The sequence below is a fragment of the Phycodurus eques genome, chromosome 1, assembly GCF_024500275.1.
Source record: "Phycodurus eques isolate BA_2022a chromosome 1, UOR_Pequ_1.1, whole genome shotgun sequence".
Classification (NCBI taxonomy): domain Eukaryota; kingdom Metazoa; phylum Chordata; class Actinopteri; order Syngnathiformes; family Syngnathidae; genus Phycodurus; species Phycodurus eques.
The window spans coordinates 40,985,379-40,998,319 of NC_084525.1; the positions used below are offsets into that span (position 1 = coordinate 40,985,379).

Below are 12,941 nucleotides of genomic sequence, written 5' to 3' on the forward strand. Positions count from 1 at the left end.
TGGGAAGAGATGGAGCACGAGGACAAAAATCCACAATCAATTGATAATCTGCCTATGTGCAGTCCTGTTCACAAGGCTTGGGTCACCATAATTTGATGTCTAGCTCCATTGGTTGCTACTACTGACCCCAGAATGGAAAAACCAGTCAACAACAATGGAGTCAACTGAAAAACTCCAAGACTGGAAGATCAGTGGGGCCATTGTGGCCCACATCAGGGGTGTGTGAAAATGCCGTCAGGGGTGGGGGTCCTCGAGGTGCAGCTCTGTAGGTCAAGCCACCGCTTTCCTCTTCCCTCTTCTGGGAGGGACTGTAGTGTCAGTTACAACAGGAAGAGACTGAAGGTCAAAGCACAGGCTCATTGTTTTCCTGCGTGTGACAGACGCCTGTCCATTTCAACTTCCTCTGCCGGCGGAAAACACACACATACACCTGAGCACAGAGGAACACAGTCAGATGGACTGCATCATGATAATTTTATCACCTCAGCCCATATAGTCCTTCGCAGTACAACTTCCTTCCACGGAAAGACACAGGTGGCCTCCATGATAAGAGCTGTTGCACTCAAGACAAGGCCAAGTGAAGCCTCTTATAGCAGCTTCAGCCAAACAATTTAAACATCGTTTTCAGCAGATAAGATGAGAAAGCAGAGACACTCCGGAGACACCCACTGGTGCCTTTGTACACTGATTAAGGAGAGTGGTGGATGCATATAATCAGCATATTATTGATAGTCTTAATGAGAAAGGCTCTGAGTCACTGAAGCCATTAGCGGCCATAAGAAAGCCTTAATTGTTTTGTGTGCATGTGTCGGCGCAGCCGTGATGTTGTGTGGCGTGCACGCCTGCCTGTGCAGGGGACTGAGCTAATTAAATCCACTTTCTTCGTTAGCAACTTTTCCCCTCTCTTAATTATGAGGCTTAATTATGGGCAGAGCAGAGGTCACGTGTGTGTCTGTGTGCACACTGCACACACAGGCTCCACACTTGAGCAGGATGCGATAGCGTTTAAAAAGACATGAATTACTCTGTGGCTTTAATTTTACAGCTTTTGATATTTGTCAGTGCAGTTCAAGAAAGGGGTGCATATTTCAAGTCCACTTGTGTGTGAAATGTGCGACACACACAATCGCTCCATGAATAATAATAATAAGTACCAAGTGCCAAGACTGACCTTTGAGTTATCATGGTGTAACAGGACCTTCAGACTGCCAGAATACACAAAGAAGCGTAGCAATAAACTGTTAGCTTAACTGGTAACTATGCTGCAGTTGCAAACTCTTCTTTTGCCATCCTAAATATTGATCAGGTTTAGAACATTCACAATTGTCAGCCTGGACGGTTTTCTGACAGGATGAGGGAGCAAATATCACTCAAAGGATGGGAATCGAAAACCGGTTCTTTCAAAAACCAGTTCCCAGTAATTTGATTCCTAGGAATCATTTCTTTGCTTGCTTGACGATTATTTATCTCATTATATATTATATACCTGCATTTTTATAATTGAGTCGTCCTACGTCACAAATGAGTGATGACGGCTGTACGATATAACAATATATATCACTGATTGATCATTTTATAATATAAAAGCCTTTGTCATTTATACTGTTATTTTAGATTTCCCTTGCTGCTACTGGGGGAATCCTGTAGTTTATTTTTCTCATCTTAGTAATATACATATCCCAAGTGGGGAGGGGCCATTGTCGCCCCGTTGTATCAGGATATATATCATTATCGGGATATAAAATTGCCTATAATGGAATATAAGATTTTGTCAAGATTGCACAGCGTTGTCATCACACGCAAGACTTGTATTTTTGTTCCTGAACTTCTCCAATATAGCATCAGGGCAGAAGCATTCATGAATTTGGCCACATTTTACACAAAAAGATGATACCCAGGCTACTTTCAACACTTGTAAAGCTTTAATTTTGTCAAAAGTGGGTAGGGGTGAGGGGAATACTTCCAATATGCAGAAACATCTTTTATATTATGTACTGTAATGATCTACTGTATATGATGATGACAGCGACGATATAGTATATCATTTTATTTCATTCCCTTACCCAAAGACAATTGATGAGCATCAATAAGAAATATATAATATATATATATATATGGACACTGTAGACATGTTTTTGTGAATGCTGATCAAATGTAATGTTAATGTGTAGATGCCATTTTAATGTGACTCACAGTTTGTCAGGTTTCTATTTTCCAATCGAACCGTAACATATACAGAACCATAGCCAAGTAGTTTAAAACAATATACTGGTTTATGAAAAGACATTGAAATCGACAACCGTTTAAGTTTCCCCACATGGCCCCTTCAAAAAAATTAATTGTCCACCCCTGGAAATAATCGTTCAGGATAATCTTTGAAATCAATCAAGGCATCTGACCTTTTCTGCCTTTGATTGTAACAAAGAGAAAAAGCTATGTATACAGGCATCGTCTCACAAAGTTTGTCTTCTGCATGTAAAATACCTTTTAAAAAAAAAAAAAAAAAAAAAAAAAAAAGGAAAAACTTTGCTTGTTTTCATCTAAGCATACCCTCAGAGGTTCACCTGCAAAAACTGCAGTCACGTCCTTTCAAGCTCATGTTTTGGCCGACTCAAAGCAAACAGGTTTGCTGCATTGCCCCAAAGGACTGGAGAAATAAACTCCATGTAGGCTACAGCAATGCAATACGCTCCCTGCCGGTCTCACACACTCCATTACTGTTGATGGCGTGTGCTCAAGCGTACAAATGTGCGAACGACCATCGCGTATGCTTGTGGCTTTTGGGGTCATATATCCTGTTAGTGGGTGGAGGGGAAAAGAGAGGAGAGAAAAGGGAGGGGGGGGATTCAGCACCCACTGCCACTTCATCAGCTCGGGCCCAGCCAGCGTTAGCATGCGTCTTCAGCACTAAAAACAAGACAAGACCTTTTTATGCTCGGGTGACTCCTCTTAAAGCTGTCCCTGAGTTTTGTATATGCCACACCACTAAAATACAGGGTGTGATGCAGGAAAAAAAAAAGAATAATCAAGATTGCGGGAAGCCCATTCGGTGAACATTGTGGATAATTAGAGCTGAAATGTTTTCTTAGATTGTCTCATTAACAACCTATCATAAAAATGTCCCACCTCATTATTGATTCTTTTAGGGAAAGGCTTATGGGTTTCCTTCCCTGTGTCTTGATGTCACTGTCATGCCTCCACGCTGGTACATCATTAGATATTGCTTTTTACGAGCCTCTGGTGTGTTGGCGACGGGAGGGGGTCAACGTTGCCCTGGCAGTAAAGCGACGCATCGGTCGGCTCTGCACACAGGAGGGAACACCCCATTAAATCAGGCCTCCACATATTACTGTAATAAAAGACTCCGCTTCGCCTTCATGGGCTTTTTAATCATGTCTATTCGTCTTCTCGGGCTTGTGAGCAACAGTTCAAGATGAGCACCATTTTGTGAGGACTCATCCACTGGCAGAATGCTAGAGGGGGCTATTGGGCCAGTGGGGGATTACAGGGAGAAGCTAAAATATGACTGCTGTTACAGGCATAGCATTTTGGTTCGCAGCATGGAACTAGTGGTGTTACACTTCCCTTTTACTCATAGAGTTGTCTTCCTGTTTAAGGTCTAAAGTGAGCATGCTGTGCAGACTTGATCTCTTTCATTACTTTGGAAATGAAAGTCCTGCTTGGATCTAGCACCACCTCATGCAGATTGATGAAGCAATAACCTTCCTTGGAAAACAGCACAGATTTCTATGGCTCAGCAGTTTTCTGCAAGGCTGGATGTAACTTAACCCCTTTTAAACCAGACCAGCTCGTAGCAGTGGAAAGGGACCCGAGCATCCACTTGCGTACGCCATCTGTTTAGCAGAAGCATCATTTAGAATTATGGACGTTAATCGGGGGGTAAAAAGAACATGAGGCTTGGGCACAAATCCTTTATTGTCCTCAATCAGGTACAAACCTTTAAGGTGAATTTGTGCACTCTGCTGCAAATGGCAGCACCCATGACAGCAAGCAACACCACCGCCAGCACAGCACCCACTGCGGCTAAAGATCGGGATGAAGCTGCGGAGAGAGGATGAAGAGCAACACAGCTAAGAATGAAACAAAAGTACACTATGTCCTTGCTGTGGCTTCATACCAGCTTGCGTAACTTCTTGGATGTGAAACGTAGAATTGGATTCTGGCTGCGACACAATGTCCTCCTCCACTTGGATGGGACCTGGACGAGCCATCCCCTCCCAGTGCAAGTGTGGAAAAAGACCTGCCAGTCCAAGAACAGAGGGGTAACAAGCACATCAGCACATTTAGCTCAAAGTGGAACAGGATTCTCCAACACCTTCACCTATGTTTCACTTCTGTCAACATACCAGCATCCTGTCTGAGGTTCCTTTTCCGCCTCTGCTCACTGCAGCTGCTTTCACAGCAGCTACACACCTTGTTGTCGCCACCTGATGCCACCCATCTGCACCCAGGTGAACATTAACACACCATTAAACGTGTTAAAGACATGCATGTCGGAGATGTTGCTTCAAGGAATTGCTTTTGTTCGCACTAACCTGTTGGCTTCAACTAAAAATGAACAAGCTTTCTGCTGCAAGTTGACTGGGACAGAGACTCTCGTTGCTGTCAGCCAACATGTGATGTAAAGCTACAAGGGAGTGGAATAAAAGTGAGATGCTGCGCATGCCTAATACTTTCCTAATAGTGCAGACAAACTACTTGGGCTCTGAGAGAGGTATTCCTTTAGTAATGCGCAAAACAGTAGGGCTTTTGGGTCAAATTTCAGGATTAACCTAAAAACTCACTACATCCTTCTTTATTTAACCGTCTCCAAACCCGTTCTGTTCTCCAGCAAGGAGCTGAAAGGCAAAACATTTATTTCCCCCCAATTTCCATGGATATTGATACTTCTCTGCTTTTCTGTGACTCTTCCAGTGTCGCTGCTGTAGTCCCTCTGTGACACTAAGCTCTGTGGCCGCTTCCCTCTAAAACATCCTGTTTGAGTTCCGTTTTAAGGAAATCATATTGGTCGATTCACAGCTCAAAAACCTATTGTGAATTCTGCCGTTCAGCTCCTTGATAGAGAACAGCAAGTGGTGCAAAAAGTACTGAAATAATGAAAAAGTGCATTCAAAAGTTTGGAGAGCAAATTAAGCTCACCTGGAAATAAGAAACTATTCCCCCAGTAGCGCCAAATATTCCTAACTATGAGCATCGTAGTGTATGTTGAGTTTACAGTGGTGTAGAACTGCATTGCACGATTCTGCGAGATGACTACCCTTATTTGACTCACATCTGGTTGGCAAGATAAAAACTCATTATGATCCAGTGCTAACTACAACCAACAGGGATGCACCAATACCGATACTGCATATCTGTACTCAAAAACAATACTCCGACACTAGCGTCCAACACTTCACCAGCCTGCCATAACTTTTGGCCAGGGGGAGTTGGAGCCATGTGTGGAAGGACTTAAAAAGGTGAACACCGATGACAAATTGTTTCGCCTACTCCAAAACGGATAATGAGCAAGCCACGTCAGGCCGTCAGCCAAGCATCAAGTTTCGAGCCCTGTCGCAGGCTCCGCTCCGGCCAAGCCAGTGGCGCATTGAGTAAAGAGAAGTAGGCAATGCTGCTGTAAGGATCATTTCAATTGTCGTCACATTTGTATTTTATAACTTGTGGTATTCTCAAGAAACAGTCTTGCATTTCTATTTGTACTAAACACGGGTAACCTGGCATCCGTTTTCCTACTTGCATATCCACCAGACCGTTTTCCTTAGTATCTCATCTACTCTATGTACTCCTTTTACACAGTGCCCCCCTGAGGTTCAGACTGAGACACCATAACTGAAAAGCCTTGTGTTACAGGCTACATTGAAGTGAAATGTGTGGCAGGCAGTTGGATGTTAAAAGGTCAGTGATGACAAGTTGTTACTCTAAAAAGTGCTCTGTATGCCATGTCCAATATTAAATTTTCACAATTTGATAAAATTTAAAACATTTTCATTACAAACGCAAGATGTAATGGTATTACCAAGTATCAGTATTCTCTGTCAGTGAGTATTCACTTGTACTCTGGAAACAAAAGGGGTATCAGTACACCCCTAACAACCACCGTAATGAATATTGTTAAGTTTCTCTCTGACAGTGTCAATTAAAACTTCTTTGTGAAGGCAGAAACTCTGCAGTGTATCTCAATGTGCAGGCGGACAATGCTGTCTATTTGGGCTTGATTTATTGAATTCTCACTTTACATTGCCAAATAGTATAGTTCAAGCAAAGTAAATCCCCTCAGGGTATTCAGTGCTTTAGCCAAAACACTGTGCACCTGATGATAGACAAAAAGAAAATAAAAGGCTGCTCCCATCAAAACACACTTCTCAGATCACCCAAACGGAAAATGGGCCTATATGACTGGCTTGGATAGTCCCGGGTTTCAAATTGCACATCTACGCAGCTCACACAAGCGGCACTTACCGAATTCCTGTGATCCTGGGCGAAATGGAAAGCTTTCAGCTGGAAAGCCAGTTTATCCTCACGGCTTCTCTGCATGAAGTAGGACTTGGCTCCTGTCAGCTTAGCATCTACTAGACACCTTATAAGGCAATAAGCAGGCGCAGGATCCACAAACACACAGACGGTCACAGTTTCCAGTTATTTGCTGGCAATAAACGCTACAATTCAAGGTCAAACCTATTTGCAGCTATGACGTTTTTTTTAATAGACAAATCAGTGTTTGCACATCTCACCCATGGTTGTCGATAAAGGTATATGCCGGTTGAGAATTTGGGGCAGAGCTTGCGGTGGCCACACATCTGTCAACATAGACCCTCAGTGGAACATGGTGGCCCTGGAGGGCCGAGGCTTCAATATGCATCATCTCGCCCGCATAGTAAACACCGGTGGATCTCTGCGACTGCCACTCCTCTAATGAGTCAATCCAAATACAGAAGAGACGCAATCTTGAGGGCACTTGCACAATCTAATAAGATTCATCAGATACACCCAAGATCATCATACATTCACAATATTATCTTTGATCGTGAGCATCAAGTGTTTATTATGTACCATAAAACAGCCCAATAAGGTCAGTTTTCATGGATTTATTTTCTTTTTACACATGCCACAACATTGTCAAGGCTGCATGTGTAAATGTACGACTTTAAATGACGGACAAAACTAATGCAGAATTTTTATTGAAGATTCAAAAAGGTCTTCATGAAGCCATTTCTTTATGATTCACCACTACTGTGGTCGTAGTTTTTCCCTGCGTCATACAGAGAGCTGAATCTAATATTTTGTCCTACATGTTAACCAAAATACAATACAGCATGTCTAAATAGCCTTTTTTTTTTTTTTTAAACAATTTCATAGTGTAATAGTATTTTTTGGCTCAAATGATCACAAATAACATGTTTAAAAACTAAGTTTAATATTAAACTTATGTTTAAGTTGAATGTTAGCTAGATGTTCGTTTACTCTTTTCTTCAGGGTGAAGGATGATATTCACTAGCAATAAAAAGGCATTTTGGTGTTAGAATATCCCTGAACATAGTTTATTTTTCAACATTTAATTTTGCTTGCGTAGGATGTAGTTACTCAGATAATCAAATTATTCATGTTTTTTTTCTTTTCTTCTGTGACGTACAACCACTGGAAACTACAACCACAATAATAAAGATTGTTCAATGGCCTCTGACGGTGTCAATCAAAACTGAAACAGAATAAATCCAGATGATAACTTTAATAGGTCCATAATGTAAATATTTGGTCAGGACCAGGCCTTGAGTGGCAGCCCACCCAAGTGAATAATAGCTAGTTATCTTCCTGCAATTCAACACTGTTTTTCCTTTTCAGGCTTTGTTGTTTTGCTCACCTGTCATGAGCCTGAGGGAGAAGTGAAGCTGCTGCTCTGTTAACAGGCTGGAGGCAAACTGCTGCCAATGAGGCATAATGGCATCACTGCTCACATAGTGCCTCCTTTGACAGTTAGAGCAAAGTGTGAGCTCATGCAGGCAGCATTTTGGATTTGCTATATGAGCAACTGTTTGATGAGAGGAAGTGGTGCCAAATGATATGCTTTACCTTGGATAGTGGCATTCAATTAGTACCTCGGAAGGGTTAGTCTTCAAAATTAAAGTGCTGCCAACTGGTGCAGGAGAGTAGGTGAGTGAAAAGGTGTAGATGAGGGCTTCATCTGTCATCTAATGAAGAGGAGTTACAGTAGCGTTGAACAGACAGGAAATGAAGTGTCCAAAAAAAAAAACGACACCTTCTTTGTGCTGCCACAGGCGTGCAGCTCTGTCTGGAAACGCAGCATGCGGTCAGCTACGTGCAACAGACCGCAGCCTCCTAAGGTCAGATCAGTTGGCTGGATCATCTGACCATTTCCTAAAAGAAGAAGGAGCAAAATGGCTCAAGTCAGGCACCATTTACCTGGGTCCATTTCTTGTTCTGTTCCAGTCAATACCACTCAAAGCAAGTGCAGCTTTCTTAATGTGAGTAGCTATAAAGACCGTGCCATTTCTTAGATTCTCGGAATAAAGAAAAAGGAGGAAACATTGATCGGCAGGCTTGAGGTCTGTGCCATTTGCTATAATCAGCACAGAATGTCCAGTCATCGCAGTTTCTTCAATGTTCCAATTCTAGCCTCCTCAGGGGACATAATGCAGTGAGAATGCCTCCTCCACTCATCATCAAGAAAAAAAAAAAAAAAAAAAAAAAAACTAAAGTTGGGTACAGGCATACTGATAATCGGTTTTAATTTAAACCCGACTACCCCCTTCTGGGTTCCGATCAAAATCAGCAAAGGGCCAATTATTGGATGTCTCAAAGATTGTGGCTAAGGAATTATCCTGTGATATCAGGTGTTAAGAGTTTTCCTCTCTCCCCTCCTGCTCAGAAAAAGGTCATAGCCAACAATTGTCACATAAGCCAGTTCAATATTTCTGCTCCCAAATGGAACATAATATGTGTGTGTGGTCAACATAGGTCAGCAGGAATCCATGGATTCCACGATTGTGACATGAAATGGAACGCCAATCAAGACATTTGCTGAAGCTTATGTTGTTGACTCAAAAAGGAGGAGGAACTGCTTGTGTAACATCTCAAAAGTAATACACCGCAATAAAAATTATAAGAGCTTGCCACCACCATGTAGTATATACGTTAACTGTTAGGCTAGCTTCTTTTCCTTCTAGTAGTCTACATAGTTTTCAACAGTCATGATGCCCTGTGGCACAATGTTGCCTCTCACAGGTCAGTCTTCGTACTATGCCAAACATCTGGTTCAGGTGAGAAGACTTATGATTGCAGCTGAAGCTCATGTTTGGTGTGCTGTGTTGTTTTTCTTCAAGTGTGCGATCTCTCACTTTAAAAACAAAACAAAAAACAATTAAGATGTAAAAAAAAAAAAAAAAAAAAAAAAAAAAAAAAAAAAAAAAAGGTAAGTGTGTACCCCGCCTAAATAAGCAGTTACCTAAAAAGTTCTGCTTGACCTCTATGATGACCTCTCCCTCGCCACATTGCACCGCCAGGCTGTCAGCTGGCACGGGCACACGCTGCTCAAAGTCAACCACCATCTAAAACACCATTTGAAGTAATTCAAACAGTACTTTGATAAGCTGTTGCACATGTGGAAGCAGCAGGAAGGGAAATGGTTTTTTCTTGCAATACCTTTGGATCCAGCTCAATGGGCGGGTCAAGATCTGGGCCTTGAATTATGGTCTTCAAAATGTCATCTTGGACAGTGGACTGCAGCGCTGGCGCTCTGGCCTCCAGTGTTTGCAGGCTTTGCACATGCTCCTTAACAGCAGGCCTCTTCAGCTGGTGGACCCAGAGCCGTTGGCTGACAGAGAAAGGTCCTTGTCTACTCTGCTCTGTCTTGGTTGAGTGATGATCTGGTGTCTGCGGCTGTGTTGGCGCCCGTGTCCATGTCCATACTCTTTCGCTCGGGATGAGCGTGTCATTGGTGTTGAGGCTTTGCAAAGCAGCACAAAGATTTCCACCTGACAAGAGTAGCCCCAAAAAAACTCCCCAGTAGCCCATTACAACAATCACACAGAAACAAGGTCTATGGGTGCTTTAAGGGAGCAGTACTGCTTTTCCCTTTTGACCACATGAAAGCTATGACAGCTTGCTGCAGACTCCACCCACACCTAATGACTTGATTGCATTCCAGCCTGCAGGAGTCAACCTTTGAGGCTTTCCCGTCCAGCATTCCTTTTTACAAAATAGAATTGCAAATCAGATGCTTGGCTGTGCATTGGAAAGGTCACATCCATAGATGGATTTGAAGCTGCTCCAAAAGCTGCTGCTTTCTTGCTTTCTTTTAAGGGAAACTGAAATAAAAAAGCATATTCAATGATATAAGATGAATGAGTGGAGACTTTTCAAAACAGAAATCAGGCTAAGCCACTGAGCTTGTTCACAAATCAATGAGCATATTCGTCGACAGTTTTCTGCCCCTTGTAAAACTCATGGTCATATTCTACAAGAGATCCCATTGAGAATGTCACCATCAAAGCCTTTTTTTTTTTTTTGCTCCAGTGCCAAAATCACACATTTATGAGGAAAAAAGGCCTGTTATCAATCATGCATTGCTGAGAGTCACGGTGTGACAACACTGAAATGCTGAAATTAGTTCTATTTAAAAAGATGTTTAGGTCAACTTTGCTCATGTCTCCTGCCCACTGGAGTTTGGAGGATTATGAAGCTTGATTAACACCAAATTTAAAGGTGTAAGACAATAATGAACAAAAGAAGAAGAAATGAAGAAATGGAGCGCTTTCAAAGTAATGTGATATATGCGTGTCCATATACTTTTGTTCATACTGTTTCTATGTTTTCACACCTTGTTTCTACTGCAAGCTTAAAGATGTTTTTAATATCATCACAATTTATGATCCATTGGAGATACACGAATGACAACCATTTCCCAGGCGGACAGACACAACTACAGTACTTGTAGATACAAATGTTAAAAGGGGACATATTAGGAAAATATACTTTTTAATTGTATACAACTGGTTGAGCGCATGCTTCCTGCTAGTTATAATGCACAATGCTTTAGGAAACTAAGTAACTTGCAATTGCACCAGATAGCCACTGATGTGAACGTAGATGCTCAGTTCTATAGTGGGGGATGCCCACGTGCGTTATTGGGCACTCTTTTAACCACGCCCCCCAAAAATCAGGAAAACTGAAATGGTGAAAAAGCTGTCTCATGCTATAGCTCTTCAACAGTGATGCCACAATTACCTTGAAAAAGTAACTTAGTTACCTTACTGATTACTTGAGTTTAAAAGTAACTTAGTTACTTTACTGATGACTTGATTACAAAAGTAACTAAGTGAGAAAAAAGTAACTTTTTACTTACTTTCAGCAGCTGCCATGTGGCAGGAATATCACTTATCCACAGTACAAAAAAATGCATTCGCTTAACTGTACGCATTACTTGGTAATGTACGCCACACAAGTTACAGTTACATCAACATGAACCAATAACTTAAATATTAGTGTAGTTGAAGCCACATTAAATCACCAACTTAATGCAGACCTGACATGACAACACAGGACAGTAAGTACCTAAATGTAAACAAGCACACCATTCTCAGTACACTTCTCGAAAGACTCTGAACTGATAGATAGATAGATAGATAGATAGATAGATAGATGGATGGATGGATGGATGGATGGATGGATGTATGGATGGATGCCAATCGTGGTCCACGAAGGCAGCTACTGTGTGTGTGTGTGTGTGTGTGTGTGTGTGTGTGTGTGTGTGTGTGTATATTGGTATATTGTGCCTGGATGGGTTTTGGTTTCCTCCCACATCCCAAAAAATATGTATGGTAGGTTGATCGAAGACTTGCCTGTAGGTGTGAATGTGAGTGTGATTGGTTGTTTGTTTCTTTGTGCCCTGCAATTGGCTGGCGACCGGTTCAGTGTGTACCCCGCCTCCTGCCCGAAGGTAGCTAGGATAGGCTCCGGCACTCCCGCCACCCTTGTGATGATAAGTGCAACGGAAGATGAATGAATGAATGTGTAACTACGTACAAGCGGTAAAGAAAAGGGATGGACGGATTTAGTGCTGCTCTTCAATTGAGTACTATGAAGTTCTGTCTTACACGTTTTCAGCAACTATCTTCAAACAGGTATAATGTATTAAGAAACAAATCTCTGAATTCACTTTGCAGGGTTCACTGTGAATTTACTTTAGCCAGTGGTGAAATTCATTTGCAATCTGTACACAGCAGGGTGACTGTCTCCTGCTCTGGAGGGAGTCTCAAAGTCTGCAGAAGTCTCAAATAACACCACGAGCAATGAAAGTTCACCCATCCATCCTTTTTCTGTGCTGCTTATCCTCAATAGGGTCATGGGCGAGCTGTAGCCTATCCCAGCTGACTCTGCGCAAGCGGCGCGGTACACCATGAACTAGGGCACACATAAACAAACAACCATTCGCACTCACATACACACCGATTAGATGTTGCCAGAGGTAAAGTCACTAAATAAAGCAACAAAGTTTCTAAGTTGGCAACACTGAGTAGCCGCTCACTTCATCATGACCTAGCCTCGGCCCCTGTTGTCATGGTATCGAAAGTCATATTCTGCAATTGCATGAGAAGGAACGCACCCTCCCAAAATGTAGTAATTTGAACACGAGGGTGACAGGTGGATGTTAAGTATACTGTAATTCTTTATTTTGGACACAGATACATTTTACTAAGATGCCTTTGAACCATTTTGTGGAAAGAATGCTCCTTAAATATTACACAGAGAGCACCCAAATGAACTTGAATGATGTGCCCCCGATACAGACACGCTAATCTGAGTTGACCTATACAAGTACCTGATTTTGCTTCTTCTCTGTCAGACCCTCAAACAGAGGCTGATGTTGTCAGGAAGTTACTTTTTTTTTTGCTGATCAGTGGCAA

At 42.1% G+C, this 12,941-nt stretch overlaps 1 protein-coding gene across 1 annotated transcript; it reads right to left on the reverse strand.

Moving 5' to 3' along the window:
* Positions 1-2,524: 2,524 nt before the first annotated feature.
* Positions 2,525-10,050, reverse strand: LOC133395475 (zona pellucida sperm-binding protein 3-like). Its single transcript, XM_061664453.1, has 12 exons — positions 9,679-10,050; positions 9,482-9,584; positions 8,276-8,394; positions 8,089-8,207; positions 7,880-7,983; positions 6,753-6,930; positions 6,481-6,598; positions 4,557-4,648; positions 4,370-4,462; positions 4,139-4,272; positions 3,959-4,062; positions 2,525-3,302 (listed from the first exon to the last, which is right to left on the reverse strand). Exons 1-12 carry the CDS (start codon positions 10,048-10,050, stop codon positions 3,228-3,230), a joined length of 1,611 nt encoding a protein of 536 aa, XP_061520437.1. The 3' UTR covers positions 2,525-3,227.
* Positions 10,051-12,941: the final 2,891 nt, after the last annotated feature.

Coding starts and splice junctions, on each gene's coding strand:
- LOC133395475 (XM_061664453.1), bottom strand. CDS start 10,050: ATGGGCTACTGGGGAGTTTTTTTGGGGCTACTCTTGTCAGGTGGAAAT. Junction 8,208..8,275: donor CCTGTGGCAGCACAAAGAAG/GTGTCGTTTTTT, acceptor CCTCTTCATTAG/ATGACAGATGAAGCCCTCAT. Junction 6,931..7,879: donor CTCCCTCAGGCTCATGACAG/GTGAGCAAAACA, acceptor TTGACTCATTAG/AGGAGTGGCAGTCGCAGAGA.